The sequence below is a fragment of the Rhinatrema bivittatum genome, chromosome 16 (genome assembly GCF_901001135.1).
Source record: "Rhinatrema bivittatum chromosome 16, aRhiBiv1.1, whole genome shotgun sequence".
Classification (NCBI taxonomy): domain Eukaryota; kingdom Metazoa; phylum Chordata; class Amphibia; order Gymnophiona; family Rhinatrematidae; genus Rhinatrema; species Rhinatrema bivittatum.
This window is the reverse complement of record NC_042630.1, coordinates 68,658,395-68,677,181: the sequence shown is the minus strand read 5'-3', so window position 1 is coordinate 68,677,181 and position 18,787 is coordinate 68,658,395. Positions and strand designations below refer to the sequence as shown.

At 46.3% G+C, this 18,787-nt stretch overlaps 1 protein-coding gene across 1 annotated transcript in view; it reads right to left on the bottom strand.

Annotated features, from left to right (window-relative positions):
- Positions 1-18,787, bottom strand: part of LOC115077813 (zinc finger protein 436-like) — a 186,336-nt gene that overhangs the window by 50,724 nt on the left and 116,825 nt on the right. The window contains exon 6 of the mRNA XM_029580099.1: positions 4,269-4,382. Coding sequence (XP_029435959.1) covers positions 4,269-4,382 — 114 coding nt within the window. The remainder of the gene's footprint in view (positions 1-4,268; positions 4,383-18,787) is intronic.

Genomic DNA, 18,787 nt, shown 5'->3' with positions numbered 1-18,787 from the left:
TTCTACAGTTTCTCAACAGCTCAGCCATCCTGGATCGCTGTTCCAGTACCTGAGGGACTACAGCCCTGCCGGGCATATCAGCTCACTACTGCCACCTCTGGTGGTTTCAAAAACCTGTTTAATAAAAGAACTAATGTGTGTCTGTCTCCATACTCAAGCCTAACCGGTGATCCCTCTTGGGATACCCTCCCGGGGGCGTGGTCATCTGCCACTGGCCCAGGGATCCACCCACTACTATATCAGATTCATTACAGATTGCTACTCCTTAGCAAGACGATATCTGAGACACTACAAGACTGCGGACTCCTCCTTCTTAGGAGCCATTAATAATAGATTGCTACTCCAAAGTCTTAACTCACAGCAGATTTACATCAGATTGCTAACTCCTAGCTTGTCAACTAAGCTCATTCCTAACAGTATCCGCGCTGGGTCAATAATGTAACCTGGAGGGTCCGGGAATGTCTTCAGAGTCAAAGGCCCGTGAGAGTGCATCGGCCCGAACATTTCTGGAGGCTGGACGGTAGCGGAGGATGAAATCAAATAGACAGAAAAATAAGGACCAGCGGGCTTGGCGGGCGTTCAGACGCTGGGCATGGCTTAAGTACTCTAAGTTTTTCTGATCAGTGTATACCATGATGGTATGCTGGGCGCCCTCCAGCCACTGTCACCATTCTTCAAATGCCATTTAGATGGCCAATAACTCCTTATCCCCGATGCCGTAGTTTCTTTCGGCCTGGGAGAATATCCGGGAGAAGAAGGAGCAGGGTCGTAAGTTCCCCTTGTCAGAGCACTGGCTCAGTACTGCACCTACCGCACTAGAAGAGGCATCTAACTCTAAGACAAATGGTCATCAAGGATCTGGGTGGCACAGGCAAGTGTCTTGGAGGAAGACCTGTTTTAGGTTACTAAAGGCTGTAAATGCTTCAGGGGGCCACTTCTTTGGGTTGACTGCTTTTCTGGTGAGGGTGGTGAGAGGGGCGACCAGCCGAGAGAAGTGTGGGATGAAATGCCTGTAAAGGTTTGCGAATCCCAAGAAGCGCTGCAGGGAGCGGAGGCCCGATGACTGGGGCCACCTTTGAATGCATGAGACCTTCTCCGGGTCCATGTGAAATCCAGAACTGGAAAAGATATATCCCAGGAAGGGCAGTGATTCACGCTCGAAGAGACACTTTGAGCTTGGCATATAGTTTATGACTTCGTAGCCGTTAAAGAACTTGTCTGATGTCCCGCCGATGAGAGGGAAGATCCTTGGAATAGATAAGAACGTCGTCAAGGTACACGACCACACTCGTATGTAATAAATCCTGGAAGACTTCATTCATCATGTGTTGAAACACAGCTGGGGCGTTACAGAGGCCAAAAGGCATGACCCGATATTCGTAATAGCCGTCCCTGGTGTTGAAGGTAGTCTTCCACTCGTCACCAGGATGGATTTGGACCAAGTTGTACGTGCCCTGCAGGTCCAATTTGGTGAAAATTTTGGCTCTCTGTAGCCTGTCTAAAAGCTCCGGGATAAGAAGCAAGGGATACCGATCCCTCTTTGTGATGGCATTCGAGCCTCGGTAGTCGATGCAGGGTCTTAAGGAGCCGTCCTTCTTGGCCACAAAGAAAAACCCGGCTCCTGCCGGGGAAGTGGATGGCCAGATAAAGCCCCTCTCCAAGTTCTCCTGAATATATTAGGACATGGCTCTGGTCTCCGGGAGGGATAATGGATACACACGACCACGGGGTGGCATGGTACCCGATAAGAGGTCGCTGGTACAATCAAACGGTCGGTGATCCGGCAGAGTCTCCGCCTTCTTCTCAGAGAAGATGTCCTCGAAGTCAGCATATTGAGAGGGCAGATCCAGTGAAGTAGTAGCCAAGGGAACCTCAGGCCGATAGAGTGGAAGGAGACAAGCGGACCAGCAATGGGGTCCCTATGAAGTGATCTGCAGCGTTTCCCAATTAATGTTGGGGGAGTGTAGCTGGAGCCAAAGTAGCCCGAATACGATAGGGTGCATGGATTTCTCTAAGATGTAAAGGCTGATGAGCTCTTGGTGCAGGATCCCGGTCCATAGGCACAAAAGGGTAGTGGCCTGTGTGATTTGACCTGGAAGAAGGTCCCCATGCATCGAAGAGATGAATAAAGGAGGAGTCCGGGGTGACGAGACAAGCACAATTGGGTCACCAGGTCCTTCAGAATGAAGTTTCCCTCGGTGCCAGAATCTACAAATGCCAAGGTGGTGAAACAACCTTGAGGTAAGACTATGGTTACAGGAACTGTGCATTGGGGAGCTGGAGTGGTACAGCAGAGGGACACCTCCCCACTGACGCCTAGGCGGGGTAGTTTCCCTTCCTCTCTGGACACTGCGCCAGTAGGTGGCCCTTCCCAGCACAGTACAGACAAAGGCCCATCGTGAGTCTCCACTGTCTCTCCTCGAGTGTAAGGTGGCTACGTCCTACCTGCACAGGCTCTTCGGAACATGGAAGCCTGGACTCCGCAGGGGGGCTAGGTGCCAAGGGTTGTGAAAAGGAAGGCGCAAGAGCTATTGGTCGGCGAGGTACTCATGTCTCCTGAAGCCGTTGCTGTAGGCAGCAATCAATTTTCCCTGCAAGGTCTATCAAGGCATCCAAATCCTCCGGGAGCTCCCGCACCGCCAACTCGTCCTTGATCCGCGAAAAGAAGCCTTCAAGGAAAATACTTTGGAGGCTATCCTCCCGCCAACTGAGTTCAGAAGCAGGGGTGCAGAATTCTATGGCAAAGTCTGCTAAAGGCCTCGAGCCCTGCCGGAGGTGAAGTAAATCGGAGCCTGCGGTGGTCTGGCAGGCGGGCTCATCAAAGACCTGTTTGAACGTCTGTACGAAGTGTTGTAGGTCTTGCAACAGGGAGTCTCCTTGTTCCCACAAAGGGGACGCCCAAGCCAGGCCCTCCCGTCAAGCAGAGAGAGGATGAACGTGGTCATGACCATGTCACTGAAAAACTGAGCCGGCTGGAGAGAGAAATGCATAAAGCATTGGTTGAGGAAGCCTCGACACTGCTTTGGATCTCCTGCATAGCGTGGCGGAGCCAATAAACAAAGTGTCGTGGGTGTGGCAGTTGAGGGAGGAGGCACCGGTGAAGCAGATCTGGCAGAAGCCGCAGAGGTAGAGGCATCCAGCCGAGCCGCCAGGCGATCCACAGTGCCGGCCAGCATCTCTAAGCAATGTTGCTGTTGCTTTTGTGCTAGGCCCGGGATGGCCTACAATCCAGGAAGGTCCGCCGGGTCCATGGCCTCAGCAACTTGTTAGCAGAGTGGACCCCTGAACCGAGGCAAGGTTGGTGCCACCTATAGGAGGGAGCCCCCTATAGGTCCTCGTCATCGGTAGTTGGGTGCTGGTGAAGTGGAGACCCAACAAGACCTTCACCTGTACCAACCCTTGTTCCCCGCAGGTTGAGCCCTTGGGTGCCGGGGCCAGCAGGACTTAGTTGCGGGTCTCCAGACGAAGGCAATCCCTTGAAGGAGAGCAGCAGAGACGTAGTCAGACGTACCAGAGGTCCGGGTCGGCAGCAGACAACGGAATCCAAGAACAGGCTGAAAGGCAGGGCAGGCAGCTAGGACGGAGAGATGGTGAGGAGGCCGGAGGTCAGGGCAGGCAGCGGACTGAGCAGAATCCAGGGACGAACCGAGTCAAAATCAGAAGCAAGCCGAAGGGGGACGAGGAGCTGGAGCAGGAGCAGGATCACAGACAGGAAACCAGGAACAGGATCACAGACAGGAACCAGGAGCAACTCTCTCTCAGGGCTGAGTGGGACCTGTTGCTGAGGCGAAGAGAGAGTGACACAGCTGGGTTTAAATAGGCCCCTGCCCAGATCGGTAGGCAGGGACGCCGAAAGCATTTCCTCACTGCTGGCCCTTTAAGTTAGGACGGGACACGCGCGTGCCTAGGGGGGCCAGTCGGGTTGAAGGCGGTGGCGGCTCCCTGCCACGCGGTGGTAGAGGAGATGCGATATGGGTGAGTCCCCTAGCGGCGGGTGGAGGAGGCCGGCCACGGAGGTTCGCGGCTAGCCGCCATAACACTATTACCCTGAGGAGCCGGAACAAAGCAGATGCCAGTTAAATAAAAAAGCACTAGTCATGTGACTTACAATCAACTTGGGTCTGGGCACCAGTATGTAGGAAAGATTCAAGGAGGGTCACTGCTGGAGAGACTGGAGGGGAGATGAGAGGCCAGAGTTCACTGTCAGCTCCATCCATTATATTCAGCTAACCAAGAGCTTCAGCGCCCATGAGCCCTTCATTACTCACCTCTGCAAGGGACATTCTGAACCTCTCTTCCATCAGAGGCCTGCCCATCCATGCAGTCTGGCTCCTCTACTTCTATAATCCTCAGCAAGATATCAGGGCTGGCCGCTGTGTAGTCTGTGAAACAATACAAGCCCATAAACTGGGTCAGCAACTCATGAAACTATAGAGCACTTTGGGATCATTCAACCAATCAGACAGCTTGAATTGATAACATGACACCCCCCCCCCCCCCCCCAAATGGCTGGAATCCCAAGCAGCATTGCCAGATTCCATGGAAAGCAACTTCCCAATGCAACACTTTTATAAAACCAAAATGTCCGTAGATTTATTCTAAACGTGCCTATAAATATAAAATGTTTAGCTTCTTTGTAACATGTTTAAGATATGCTTGAACTTTTGAACTTATGTACACTGTTCCAAGTTTCATAACCTTGTTCTATGTAATGCCTTTTGGCAATTTTCATGTTCTGTTTCAATGTAAACCGATGTGATCTTTATTTCATATAGGAACACCGGTATATAAAAATCTAAAAATAAATAAATAAATGCTGAGATTGGTTTCTCTTATTATATAACAGTGTTACCATGTAAGCATTTACCATGCAGAGTATTTTGCTGCAGTCAGCTTGCGGCTCCCTAAGCAGGTGCATACGTTGATGCTCTTATAAGAAGCACTGATACATATTAACTTCTAGCAGTACAAACCCACTGGAGGTCATAAAGACTTGAATCAGCAGCTGCCCAGGTGACAGTGGGGCCATTTAGCAACAGTGATCATAATGTACTCAAATTTGACTTTACTGGAGGGAGGACATTAAGAAAAACTACAGCTCTAGCTTTAAACTTTCAAAAGGAAGACTGATAAAATGAGGAAAATAGAATACATCCAAAAAGGTAAAACTGCAAAGGTTAAAAGTTTGTATCAGTAATGGACATTATTTAAAAATATCATCTTGTATATCCCAGGGACCATGGAAAATTTTAAGAACCGGCCTTAACTATCGGAACCTAGTCCTTAAGACAATGAATTCTGGGTACAGGCTATCTCCTCTGGCCCAGAGATATAATTTAAGCTGAAAGGAGAGTAAGTAAAGGTCCCAGGACTCCAGGAACCTGAGTAAAAAGTGACAGACAGCCGCTTGAGAACAGCTGGCCCATTTGTGTTGCTGTGTAAAATAGGAGAAGGCAGTTCTTTGCAAAGCTAGCCTGAATTCGTGTTTTATGAACTATGAATGCTGGTGGCTTTGTTGCACTATAAAATAAACACTTAAAAGAGGAAAAAAGGCTTGACCACTCATTTCTGTGCCACAGAAGCCCAGACCAAATATATTCCATGCATTAAAAAGGAAGGCCAAACAATTGTTGACATTATTAAAACTTGAGGAAGAGGCTATTTTAGCCAAAAGATCTTCTTTCATAACATGGAAAGAGGATCCAACTGAAGAAAATAGGAAAAAGCATAAGCACTGGCAAAATACTGATAAGGGGAGCAAAATGAGAATTTATAAAGAAGATGGCAAAAACTCAAAATAAAATTTTTTAAAATACATGCAAAGCAGGAAGCCTGTGAGGAAGTCAGATGATACAGAGGTAAAAGGGGAAATTTGGGAAGACAAAGTCATAGAAACATAGAAACACAGAAACATAGAAAATGATGGCAGAAAAGGACCAAAAAACCATCCGTCCAGTCTGCCCAGCAAGCTTATGGTAGCATCTGCTGCGCCATACAATTCACCCCCTTACTTAGTTTCCCAAACCGTCAAAGTCAGGTCATAAGAACATGCCATACCGAGTCAGTCCAAGAGTCCAACAAGCCCAGCATCCTTTTCCCAATAGTGGCCAATCCAGGCCATAAGAACCTGGCAAGTACCCAAAACCTAAGTAAGGGTAGTAACTGCCGTTCCGTGCAGGTTACCCCCATGCCTTAAGAACATAAGTCCAATTCCTTGTTACCTCTTGCTGTTGAAGCATAGAGCAATGTTGGAATTGCATCCAAAGTATTAGGCATGTTGGTGAAGGGTAGTAACCGCCACACCAGCAAGTTACCGCCATGCTTATTTGTTTTCCCAGACTGGCTGCTGTCTGAATCTAATTCCCCTTTTCTCCCTGCCGTAAAAGCAGAGAGCAATAATGGAATTGCATCAAAAGTATGAAGGCTTATTGGTTAAGGGTTGTAACTGCCACACCATCAAGTTACCCCCATGCACTCTTTTCTTTATTTCCATCTTCTAGCCTTAAGGGATCCACAGTGTTTATCCCATAACCCTTTGAAAACTTTCACTATTTTTGTCTGCACCACCTCCTCCAGAAGGGCATTCCAGACATCCACCACCCTCGCCGTGAAGAAATATTTCCTGACATTGGTTCTGAGTCTTCCTCCCTGGAGTTTCATTAAGTGACCCCTAGTTCTACTTATTTCTTTCCAACGGATAAGCTATCACTTTGTCACATTGCTTCGCAGTCTTCAGATCGCTAGACACTATCACCCCAAGGTCCCACACTTGCTCTATGCACAACAGCCCTTCACTCCCCAAGATGTACAACTTTTTTGGATTATCACACCCCAGATGCATGATTCTGTACTTCTTGGCATTGAATCCCAGCTTTTTTCAATTTGAAGTGGCAGAAGTATCTGGATGGCTGTTCGAGCCGGGTATTTAAACTTGTAAGAAGGATACTTAGCAGTTTGACATATATGTTTGAGACGACAGTACGAACACCATCCACGCTTTGGACTTTGATTGGTTTAAATTAAACATTGCAGATAAAACATTTTTTGACTCGAAAGAAATGAAAACAATTTGCAAATTGAATTGTACGCCCTAAACATTTTGTAAGAGACAGCCTGCTTAATTGCTTTTGAGACTTCACGTGTTTCATCTAAGAGGGGAATTTTCCCATTTAGATCGTTTATGATAACAATTGTTGGATCAGCTATACATTTGGAAAAATTGGTTGTGATATATCCCCTGAAGAAGCCTCTTGTAGGTGAAACGGAGAAGACTTCTTTTTCGGGAGACTTCATAATCTGATGGGAGAATACTTAGTTTGATGTGTTTGGGTGGACATTTTTTGTTAAAAAACCCTATATAACAACCAAACCATTGTAACAGTTTCTAACATTAGTTTCAGTGCTTAAAGCCTATAGCTACATATATTTCACATTGTGTTTCAAAGGGAAAACCTTCATCTATACTTTGTATAAAACATAAAAATACTTTCAATTCATATTTGCAACAATGTATGTCAAACGCCACTTTCAAATGTATTAGGTAATTTGTTTGGTCTGTTTCAAACTTTTGTGGTTTCTTTTTTTTTTCTCCATCCCGTTTGCCTCACCTTGTTCACGGCTCCTCCCGCTTACCTTGGGAAAATGGTTACCACCGCGTCTACAAGCCACCCTCTCTGGTGTCCCCGGAATGGCTATGGTGCTGCCTCCCGCCATGCTCCTCCCAAGGATCTACTAGGGTGCGAGTGAGCGCTACCCTCGTCTTTATTCCAGCATTGGCGTGAACCTCGGGGGCGTCCCCTCTACTGACGTCACGCCATCTGGGTATATAGCCTGTATTGTTTTACAAGCTCGTTGAGTTAGCAAGCATTGGTCTCGGCCAGTTAGACAAATTAGCATTATTTTGTCACATACATTTACACATTATAGTGTATCCTCTGTACTATATAATTGTAAAAATGTATGGTTGTTTAATACATATTTTAATGTTTGATTAGATTATTAAAAATGAAGTTTTAATATATGTAATACATGGGATTCCTTCATTTGATATACATTGAATCCCAGCTGCCATATCTTTGACCACTGTTCAAGCTTCCTTAATTCATGTCTCATTCTCGCTACTCCTTCCAGCATGTCCACTCTGTTGTAGATTTTAGTATCATCTGCAAAAAGACAAACTGTACCTTCTATCCCTTCCACAATATCGCTCACAAAGATATTGAACAAGACCGGTCCCAACACCGATCCTTCCGGCACTCCGCTTAACACCGCTCTCTCTTCAGAATAGGTTCCATTTACCATCACACGCAGTCTTCCCTCTGTCAACCAGTTTGTAATCCAGGCCACCACCTTGGAGCTCACTCCCAAGATTCTCATTTTATTCACAAGCCTCCTATGTGGGACCGTACCAAAAGCTTTGCTGAAATCCAAGTAGATCACATCGCGTGCTCTTCTTTGATCCAATTCCTTAGTCACCCACTCAAAAAAGTCAATCAGATTTGTTTGACAGGACCTTCCTTTGTGAATCCATGCTGCCTCTGGTCCAGCAAATCTTCTGACTGTAGATAGTTCACTTTTCTTTTCTTCAGCAGTGTCTCCATTACTTTTCCCACCACCGAGGTCAGGCTAACCGGACTGTAGTCTCCAGCCTCCTCTCTGTTCCCTCTCTTGTGAAACGGGACCACCACCTCTCTTCTCCAATCACTTGGTACCATGCCTGTTTCCAGGGGTCTTTTGAATAGGTCGTGCAGCGAACCCACCAGCACATCTCTGAGCTCCCTCAGTATCCTAGGATGAACCTCATCAGGCTCCATGGCTTTGTCACTCTCAGTTTTCCTAGCTCTTCCTATACATTCTCTTCTGTAAACGGAGTTTCGTCTACTTTACTAAATTAATTCTTTGTTTCGGCATTTACTGAGGAGAATGTTGAGGAGATACCTGTGCCGTAAATACTATTTAATGGTGATGATTGGTAGGAACTGGAACAAATTACAGTGAACCAGGAAGATGTAATAGGGCAGATTGTAGGGATGTGCAGAGGAAAATTTTTCATTTTGGTTTATTCATTCATTTTATAGGCACCTCCATTTAGTTCATTAATTTAAAAATAAAGAAATTTGTGTTTCATTGTGCATTCATTTGCCATTAAAGTCAATGGGGGAAGCACTGCATCCTATTTTGGACTCCAACATTTTCTCATCCATTCTAATGAAACTTGTGGGAAGACATCAGAAGGGGGAAAGAGTACCAAGATACAGAGACTGTGGCAAAGTGGCATGAATAGTCTAAGGCACTATAAAGGGGCAAAGGGATATCAGCAGTAGCAGGAGTTCTCCAAGGCACCATTAGAAGAGCAAAGCAGCAGCAAGAGTTGGAAGAAATCCCCAAGACTTCAAAAGAGAGCACAAAGCAGTGGCAGGAACCCTCAAAGGCAGCATTAAGAAGCAAAGTGGCACCAAGAGTGGCATCAACATACTAAGGCACTATGAAGAAGGAATGATGCAGAAAAGATGGCTGGGAAAACTCCAAGGCACCAATAAAGGGACAAAGCCACACGAAAAGTGGCATCAACATAACAAGGCACCATGAGAGGTGCAAAGCAGCCCTCCACAGTGGCTAGAACACCCCAAGATGTAGGGTCCAGGGTATGACAGCAAGGCAGAGTGACAGGAAGACCCTCAAGGTGCAAAGTCTGTATATGGCAGCAATGCTGAATGGAAGGAAAACCCTTAAGATACAGAATAAGGAATATAGCAACAAGGCAAGAATGGAATGGGAGATAAGAACATAAGAAAATGCCATACTGGGTCAGACCAAGGGTCCATCAAGCCCAGCATCCTGTTTCCAACAGTGGCCAATCCAGGCCATAAGAACCTGGCAAGTACCCAAAAACTAAGTCTATTCCATGTAACCATTGCTAATGGCAGTGGCTATTCTCTAAGTGAACTTAATAGCAGGCAATGGACTTCTCCTCCAAGATCTTATCCAATCCTTTTTTAAACACAGCTATACTAACTGCACGAACCACATTCTCTGGCAACAAATTCCAGAGTTTAATTGTGCGTTGAGTAAAAAAGAACTTTCTCCAATTAGTTTTAAATGTGCCCCATGCTAACTTCATGGAGTGTCCCCTAGTCTTTCTACTATCCGAAAGAGTAAATAACCGATTCACATCTACCCGTTCTAGACCTCTCATGATTTTAAACACCTCTATCATATCCCCCCTCAGTCGTCTCTTCTCCAAGCTGAAAAGTCCTAACCTCTTTAGTCTTTCCTCATAGGGGAGTTGTTCCATTCCCCTTATCATTTTGGTAGCCCTTCTCTGTACCTACTCCATCGCAATTATATCTTTTTTCAGATGCGGCGACCAGAATTGTACACAGTATTCAAGGTGCGGTCTCACCATGGAGCGATACAGAGGCATTATGACATTTTCCGTTTTATTCATCATTCCTTTTCTAATAATTCCCAACATTCTGTTTGCTTTTTTGACTGCCGCAGCACACTGAACTGACGATTTCAATGTGTTATCCACTATTTTATTTATTTATTTATTTAACACTTTTTTTATACCGGCATGACACCTAGATCTCTTTCTTGGGTTGTAGCACCTAATATGGAACCCAACATCGTGTAATTATAGCATGGGTTAATTTTCCCTATATGCATCACCTTGCACTTATCCACATTAAATTTCATCTGCCATTTGGATGCCCAATTTTCCAGTCTCACAAGGTCTTCCTGCAATTTATCACAATCTGCTTGTGATTTAACTACTCTGAACAATTTTGTGTCATCTGAAAATTTGATTATCTCACTCGTCGTATTTCTTTCCAGATCATTTATAAATATACAAGCCGTTAAGCCCGTTAAAACGGGCTACATTAACATTTTTTTTTTGGATCATTTCCTTCCCCCTCATGCTCCCTCCCACCTCCCCCACTCTCTCCCCTCAGTCACTCCTCTCTCTCCCCCCCTCCCTCCTCCCCTCAGTCACTCCCCCCTCCTCCCTCCCTCAGTCTCTCCCCCCCCCCAGTCACTCCCCCCTCCCCTGAGTCACTCCTCTCTCCCCCCTCCCCTCAGTCACTCCTCCCTCCCGCCTCCCCCCAGTCACTCCTCCCTCCTCCCTCCCCCTGAGTCACTCCTCTCTCCCCCCTCCCCTGAGTCACTCCTCTCCCCCCCTCCCTCCTCCCCTCAGTCGATCTCCGCCGAAGACCCAGAGCGGCGGCCCGAAGACCCGGAGCGGCGGCCCAAAGACCCGGAGCGGCGGCGGCCCGAAGACCCGGAGCGGCGGGAGCGGCGGCCCGAAGACCCGGAGCGGCGGGAGCGGCAGCGGCGGCCCGAAGACCCAGAGCGGCGGCGGCATGCGCGCGAGGGAGGGACAGACGGACGGAAGGAAGTCTGTCCCTCCCTCGCGCGCATGCCGCCGCCGCTCCGGGTCTTCGGGCCGCCGCTGCCGCCGCTCCAGCCCAAGTCTTCGGGCCGGTGCCGCCGCTCTTCGGGCCGCCGCTCCCGCCGCTCCGGGTCTTCGGGCCGCCGCCGCCGCCGCTCCGGGTCTTCGGGTCGCCGCTCCTACAGCGCCATTTTTATTTTTAAGAGGCACACTGTGACCGACGTGCTCGCATGCGCGGTAGAGCTGCTCTCTACTGCGCATTTGCGGCACGTCGGTCAACCTTCGTTTATTAGGTTGATTGAACAGTAAGGGTCCCAATACAGATCCCTGAGGCACTCCACTGTCCACTCCCTTCCACTGAGAAAATTGCCCATTTAATCCTACTCTCTGTTTCCTGTCTTTTAGCCAGTTTGCAATCCACGAAAGGACATCGCCACCTATCCCATGACTTTTTACTTTTCCTAGAAGCCTCTCATGAGGAACTTTGTCAAACGCCTTCTGAAAATCCAAGTATACTATATCTACCGGTTCACCTTTATCCACATGTTTATTAACTCCTTCAAAAAAGTGAAGCAGATTTGTGAGGCAAGACTTGCCCTGGGTAAAGCCATGCTGACTTTGTTCCATTAAACCATGTCTTTCTATATGTTCTGTGATTTTGATGTTTAGAACACTTTCCACTATTTTTCCTGGCACTGAAGTCAGGCTAACCGGTCTGTAGTTTCCCGGATCGCCCCTGGAGCCCTTTTTAAATATTGGGGTTACATTTGCTATCCTCCAGTCTTCAGGTACAATGGATGATTTTAATGATAAGTTACAAATTTTACTAATAGGTCTGAAATTTCATTTTTTAGTTCCTTCAGAACTCTGGGGTGTATACCATCCGGTCCAGGTGATTTACTACTCTTCAGTTTGTCAATCAGGCCTACCACATCTTCTAGGTTCACCGTGATTTGATTCAGTCCATCTGAATCATTACCCATGAAAATCTTCTCCATTACGGGTACCTCCCCAACATCCTCTTCAGTAAACACCGAAGCAAAGAAATCATTTAATCTTTCCGCGATGGCCTTATCTTCTCTAAGTGCCCCTTTAACCCCTCGATCATCTAACGGTCCAACTGACTCCCTCACAGGCTTTCTGCTTCGGATATATTTTAAAAAGTTTTTACTGTGAGTTTTTGCCTCTACAGCCAACTTCTTTTCAAATTCTCTCTTAGCCTGTCTTATCAATGTCTTACATTTAACTTGCCAATGTTTATGCTTTATCCTATTTTCTTCTGTTGGATCCTTCTTCCAATTTTTGAATGAAGATCTTTTGGCTAAAATAGCTTCTTTCACCTCCCCTTTTAACCATGCCGGTAATCGTTTTGCCTTCTTTCCACCTTTCTTAATGTGTGGAATACATCTGGACTGTGCTTCTAGAATGGTATTTTTTAACAATGACCACGCCTCTTGGACATTTTTTACTTTTGTAGCTGCTCCTTTCAGTTTTTTTCTAACAATTTTTCTCATTTTATCAAAGTTTCCCTTTTGAAAGTTTAGCACGAGAGCCTTGGATTTGCACACTGTTCCTTTTCCAGTCATTAAATCAAATTTGATCATATTATGATCACTATTGCCAAGCGGCCCCACCACCGTTACCTCTCTCACCAAGTCCTGTGCTCCACTGAGAATTAGATCTAAAATTGCTCCCTCTCTCGTCGGTTCCTGAACCAATTGCTCCATAAAGCTATCATTTATTCCATCCAGGAACGTTATCTCTCTAGCGTGACCCGATGTCTGTCTTCCTGTTGAAGTACTTTTCACTTGTCAGATTTTTTTTACAAAAGAATGATCTATCATCAGTATCACCCTTGTTGGAAATGTAGGTCCAGTAGTGGTCTGCACAGCAGGGTAACCCGAGAACCTGGTTCCAATAGTAGAGGTGGTAGAGCCAGATCCGATAGTGGTCCGCAAGCGGAGTACGCCGAGAATCTGGTGGGTGAGGCAATAGAGAAAGACTGCAGAGCAGAGGTACTCAATGAGTTGGTAGCTGAAGTCAGGGCTATTCTTCCACTGTTTTTAGTCGAGCTGGGTAAAAGGCCCGAGAGATCCGTGATGCAGGGTACCCAAGGTGATAGGAGCGGATAGGCCCTTGAGGAGCGAGTACCTAGACTTCCTTCCGACAGGGTACCTGGAGAAATAACAGATGAGACCCCCGAAGAGCAGGTGTCTCGAGAAGTCAGAGTATAGTAAATCCCGAAGGGTAGATAGAAGCGGAAGGGCCCCCGAGGAGCGGGTAACCCAGAACTTCCAGGAGGCAGCGATTACCCCGGAGGATAGTAGGAAGGTGTTCCAAGCGGGCAGCTTAGAAGCGGTCAGAATTAGCTGAACCGTAGTCCTTGCTAACTTGTAGCAATGGTGGTGAGCAGAGGCTAAGTACCCGGAGGTGGTGACGTCATGCGGTGGGGCTGCCTCCGAGGTTCCTGCCATGACGTATTCAAAAGTGTGGGTGGCGCGCATTAGCGCACCCTAAGACGCCTCAGGAGGAAATATGGCGAACGCAATCGCCCATGCCGGTCCGGGGTCGCCGGAGGGCTCGGCAAACAGCAGCAGAGGAAGCCATCTTTACAAAGAGAGAGGAGAAAGGAGAAAAGAAGGTGAGGCAGAGAGGTCGAAGCCGTCTGTGACCGACAGACACAACAAGTTGGGCAGCCCAAGACCTTTGTAGGGGGGTGAAGTCAGCTTTGAAGTATTTTTTTCTCTATCTGCTGGGAGGAGGACATAACCCACAGGACAATAAGGAAATTACATCTAAAGTTACCATAGGTTTCCCCATTTCTTTATTTCTACCCTTTAGCCATGAAGGATCTTGTGTGTATATCCTATGCCCTTCTCAATTCCATTACCATTCTTGTCTTCAACACCTCTTTGAGAGGGCATTCCATGCATCCACCACACTTTTCATGTCCTGATCTTGACCTAGAATCTACCACTTTGTGGAGTCTACCCACTTCATATCATGACTCCTAGCTCTATAGCATCCTTTCTAATTAAAAATGTTTGATTTGTGTGAATCTTTAATACCTTTCAGGAATTTAAACCTCTGTATCATATCCCCAATCTCTTGTTACTTCCAAGGTCTCCAGTCGTCTCATATGTGTTTTTGTTCAGTTTCCACACCATTTTAGTTGCCTTTCTCTAGACCGCTTCCATCCTGTCTCTATCCTTTCTGAGAAGCGTTCTCCAGAATTTAACACAGTACACCAGGTAAGACCTCAGCAAAGACCTGTATAGAGGCATTATCATCTCTTTTTTCCGGCCAGTTATATCTCTCTATATATAACCCAGCATCTCTCTGGCCTGAGATAACATATTAAGAACATAAGAAGTTGCCATACTGAGTCAGACAGAGGGTCCATGAAGCCCAGCATAATGTTTCCAACTATGGCCAATCCAGGCTACAAGTACCTGGCAAATACCCAAACACTAAGTAGATCCCATGCTACTAATGCCAGTAATGTCAATGGCTATTCCCTATGTCATCTTGATTAATAGCAGTTAATGGACCTCCAAGAACTTATAGAAACATAGAAACATAGAAATGACGGCAGAAGACGACCAAATGGCCCATCAAGTCTGCCCAGCAAGCTACGCACTTTATCCATTTTTTCCCCCCTTTTTCTCTCTCCCACCTGTTACTATTGGCTTCCAGTACCCTCCAGCCCTAATTCCCTTCCATCCAATTTAGAGAGCAGCTTTGAATCTGCATCCAAGTGACATCCAGCTCAATTGGGGGTAGCAACTGCTGTAACAAGCAGGCCACCCCCTTGCCCCATACTCTTACCCACCCCTGTTTTTATTTATTTTTTTTTTTGGAAATAGCAGCCCTCCATCCTTCCGCTCCGTGAAGGTGGAACACCAACTACTGGCCACTGGCATCCCGCTCCGTGAATGCCTCTGTGGCTACTGCCGCTCCGTGCAGTGTTTGAATGCCTCTGTGGCTACTGCCGCTCGGTGCAGTGTTTGAATGCCGCTGTGGCTACTGCCGCTCCGTGCAGTGTTTGAATGCCTCCATTTTATTCACGCCCTCTAGACTTGATGGATCCACAGTGTTTATCCCACGCCCCTTTGAAGTCGTTCACAGTTTTAGACTTCACCACCTCCTCCGGAAGGGCATTCCAGGCATCCACCACCCTTTCCGTGAAGAAATACTTCCTGACATTGGTTCTTAGTCTTCCTCCCTGGAGCCTCAGCTCGTGACCTCTGGTTCTGCTGATTTTTTTCTGACGGAAAAGGTTTGTCGTTGTCTTTGGATCATTAAAGTTTTTCAAGTATCTGAAAGTCTAAATCATATCACCCCTGCTCCTCCTTTCCTCCAGGGAGTACATATTTAGATTCTTCAATCTCTCCTCGTATGTCATCCTATTAAGATCCTCCACCTTCCTGGTCGCCCTTCTCTGTACCGCTTCCATCTTGTCCTTGTCTCTTTGTAGATATGGTCTCCAGAACTGAACACAGTACTACAGGTGTGGCCGCACCAAGGATCTGTACAAGGGGATAATCACTTCCCTTTTCTTACTCGATATTCCTCTCTCTATGCATCCCAGCATTCTTCTGGCTTTTGCTATCGCCTTGTCGCATTGTTTCGCAGACTTCATATCATTAGACACTATCACCCCAAGGTCCCTGTCCTGCTCCGTGCACATCAACCTTCCCCCCCCCCCCCCCCCCCCCATCGAATACAGTTCATTCGGATTTCCACTCCCCATATGCATGACTTTGCACTTCTTGGCATTGAATCTCAGCTGCCATATCTTCGACCACTCTTCCAGTTTCCTTAAATCCCGTCTCATTCTCTCCACTCCTTCCGGCGTGTCCACTCTGTTGCAGATCTTAGTGTCATCCGCAAAAAGACAAACCTTACCTTCTATCCCGTCCGCAATGTCGCTCACAAAGATATTGAACAGGACCGGTCCCAACACCGATCCTTGCGGTACACCACTTAAAACCTCTCTCTCTTCAGAGAAAGTTCCATTTACCATCACGCATTGTTTTCTGTCCGTCAACCAGTTTTCAATCCAGGTCACCACCTCAGCACTCACTCCTAAGCTTCTCGTTTTATTCACCGGTCTCCTGTGCGGAACCATATCAAAAGCTTTGCTGAAATCCAAGTAGATGACATCGAGCGCTCTTCCTCGATCCAATTCCTTGGTTACCCAGTCAAAAAAGTCAATCAGATTTGTCTGACAGGATCTTCCTCTGGTGAATCCATGCTGCCTCTGGTCCATCAATTCTCCGGACTGTAGATAGTTCACTATTCTCTCTTTCAACAGTGACTCCATTACTTTTCCCACCACTGAAGTGAGGCTAACCGGTCTGTAGTTACCAGCCTCCTCTCTGTTCCCACTCTTGTGAAGCGGGACCACCACCGCTCTTCTCCAATCACTCGGCACCACTCCCGTTTCTAGGGATCTATTGAACAGGTCGCACAGCGGTCCCGCCAGCACATCTCTGAGCTCCCTCAGTATCCTTGGATGAATCCCATCAGGCCCCATGGCTTTGTCCACTTTCAGATTCTTTAGCTCTTCCCATACATTATCTACTGTAAATGGATTTTCATCTGTTCCACTTCCCTCCAGTTTCTTGTTGTGTAGAGATGGTCCTTCTCCAGGGTCTTCTTTAGTGAACACAGAGCTGAAGTATTTGTTTAATATTTCTGCCATTTCTTCGTCTCTCTCCACACATTGATCATTTCCACCTTTCAATTTCACTATACAACTTTGGACTTTTCTCTTTTCGCTGATGTATCTGAAAAATGTTTTGTCACCATATTTTATCTCCTTGGCAATCCTCTCTTCCGCTTGACTTTTTGCCAACTTGATTAATTTCTTCGTCTCCCTCAGTTGAATCAGATATTCTTCTTTGTGCTCCTCCCTTTGGGATCTTTTATATTTCTTGTATGCTGTTCTTTTAGCTTTAATTTTGTCAGCCACCTCCTTTGAGAACCAGATAGATTTCATTTTTCTTTTGCTTTTCTTTACATTTCTAACATATAGAGCAGTTGCCTTGGTGATTGCTCCTTTTAGATTGGTCCACTGCTGATCCACATCTCTCTCATTTTCCCATCCATTTAGTTCTTCCTCCAGGTACTTCCCCATTTCCTCAAAGTCTGTGTTTTTGAACTGTAAAACTCTGGTCTTTGTGCTTCTTTTCCGTATTCTTTTAGTGATATTAAACCATACCGTTTGATGATCACTGGTGCTGAGGTGGGCGCCCACCTTGACATCAGAGACGTTGTCTCCATTATTGAGCACTAAGTTGAGTATAGTTCCTTCTCTTGTGGGTTCCAATACCATTTGTTTGAACAAAGATACTTGCATGGCATCCACTATTGCTCTACTGTTTTTAGATTCTGCAGATGAGATTTTCCAGTCTACATCTGGCATATTAAAGTCACCAACGATCACCACTTCCCCCTTCTTACCTATCTTATGGATGTCTTCAACCAGATCTTTGTCCAGCTCTTCCTTTTGGTTTGGAGGCCTGTAAACCACTCCAATATAAATGGATGCTCCATCATCTTTTTTTAGGTCGACCCATAGTGCTTCTTCCTTGCCCCAACTTCCTTGCAGCTCAGATGCTTGGATATTATTTCTGACATAAAGAGCCACACCTCCCCCTTTTCTATCCACTCTATCCTTCCTTAACAAGTTATAGCCTGGTATTGCTGTATCCCAATCATGAGATTCTGTGAACCATGTCTCTGTGATAGCAACGATGTCCAGTTCTGCCTCCGTCATTAGGGCCTGCAGATCTGGGATTTTATTTCCCAAACTATGAGCATTTGTAGTCATAGCTTTCCAGGTACTCTCTTTAAGGTTATTGCTTTTCCTGTACTCCTTATGAGACTTTAGTTGAGATTTGTTATTCACTTCACTCTTTCCTTTTGCAGTTGTGCCATTGATGACAGAGTTATCCATCTCAATTAGCTGTTTCTTTTGGTTATGGATCTTGAAATTCTGCATGCATTGGTATTTTCTCTTTTCTGGTAACACGTCAATGTTTTTCTCTAGAATTTCTTCAGTTGTTAATATAGGGAGAGCTTTATGTTCTTGTTGCATTTGATACTGTGTGTGTCTCCTTGTTACAGGTCTAATTCTACCAGAGCCCACCATGATCCTGGTTTTTAATGATTTACTTGATGACCTGTTTGAGTGGGGGGGGGTATACTTGTTGGCTTCCCATCTGTCAAGAATGGGTGACTGTGGGATACATGTGTTATCCTACCTGAGTCTACTGTATTTCTTTTTTTTGACTCGTGGTTATTCTTTGGTGTTGGGGAATTATTTTCTGAGTAATGCAATGTGGGTGTAATTCTTGTAAATGAAGCTAATTGAGCTTTAACCTCAGT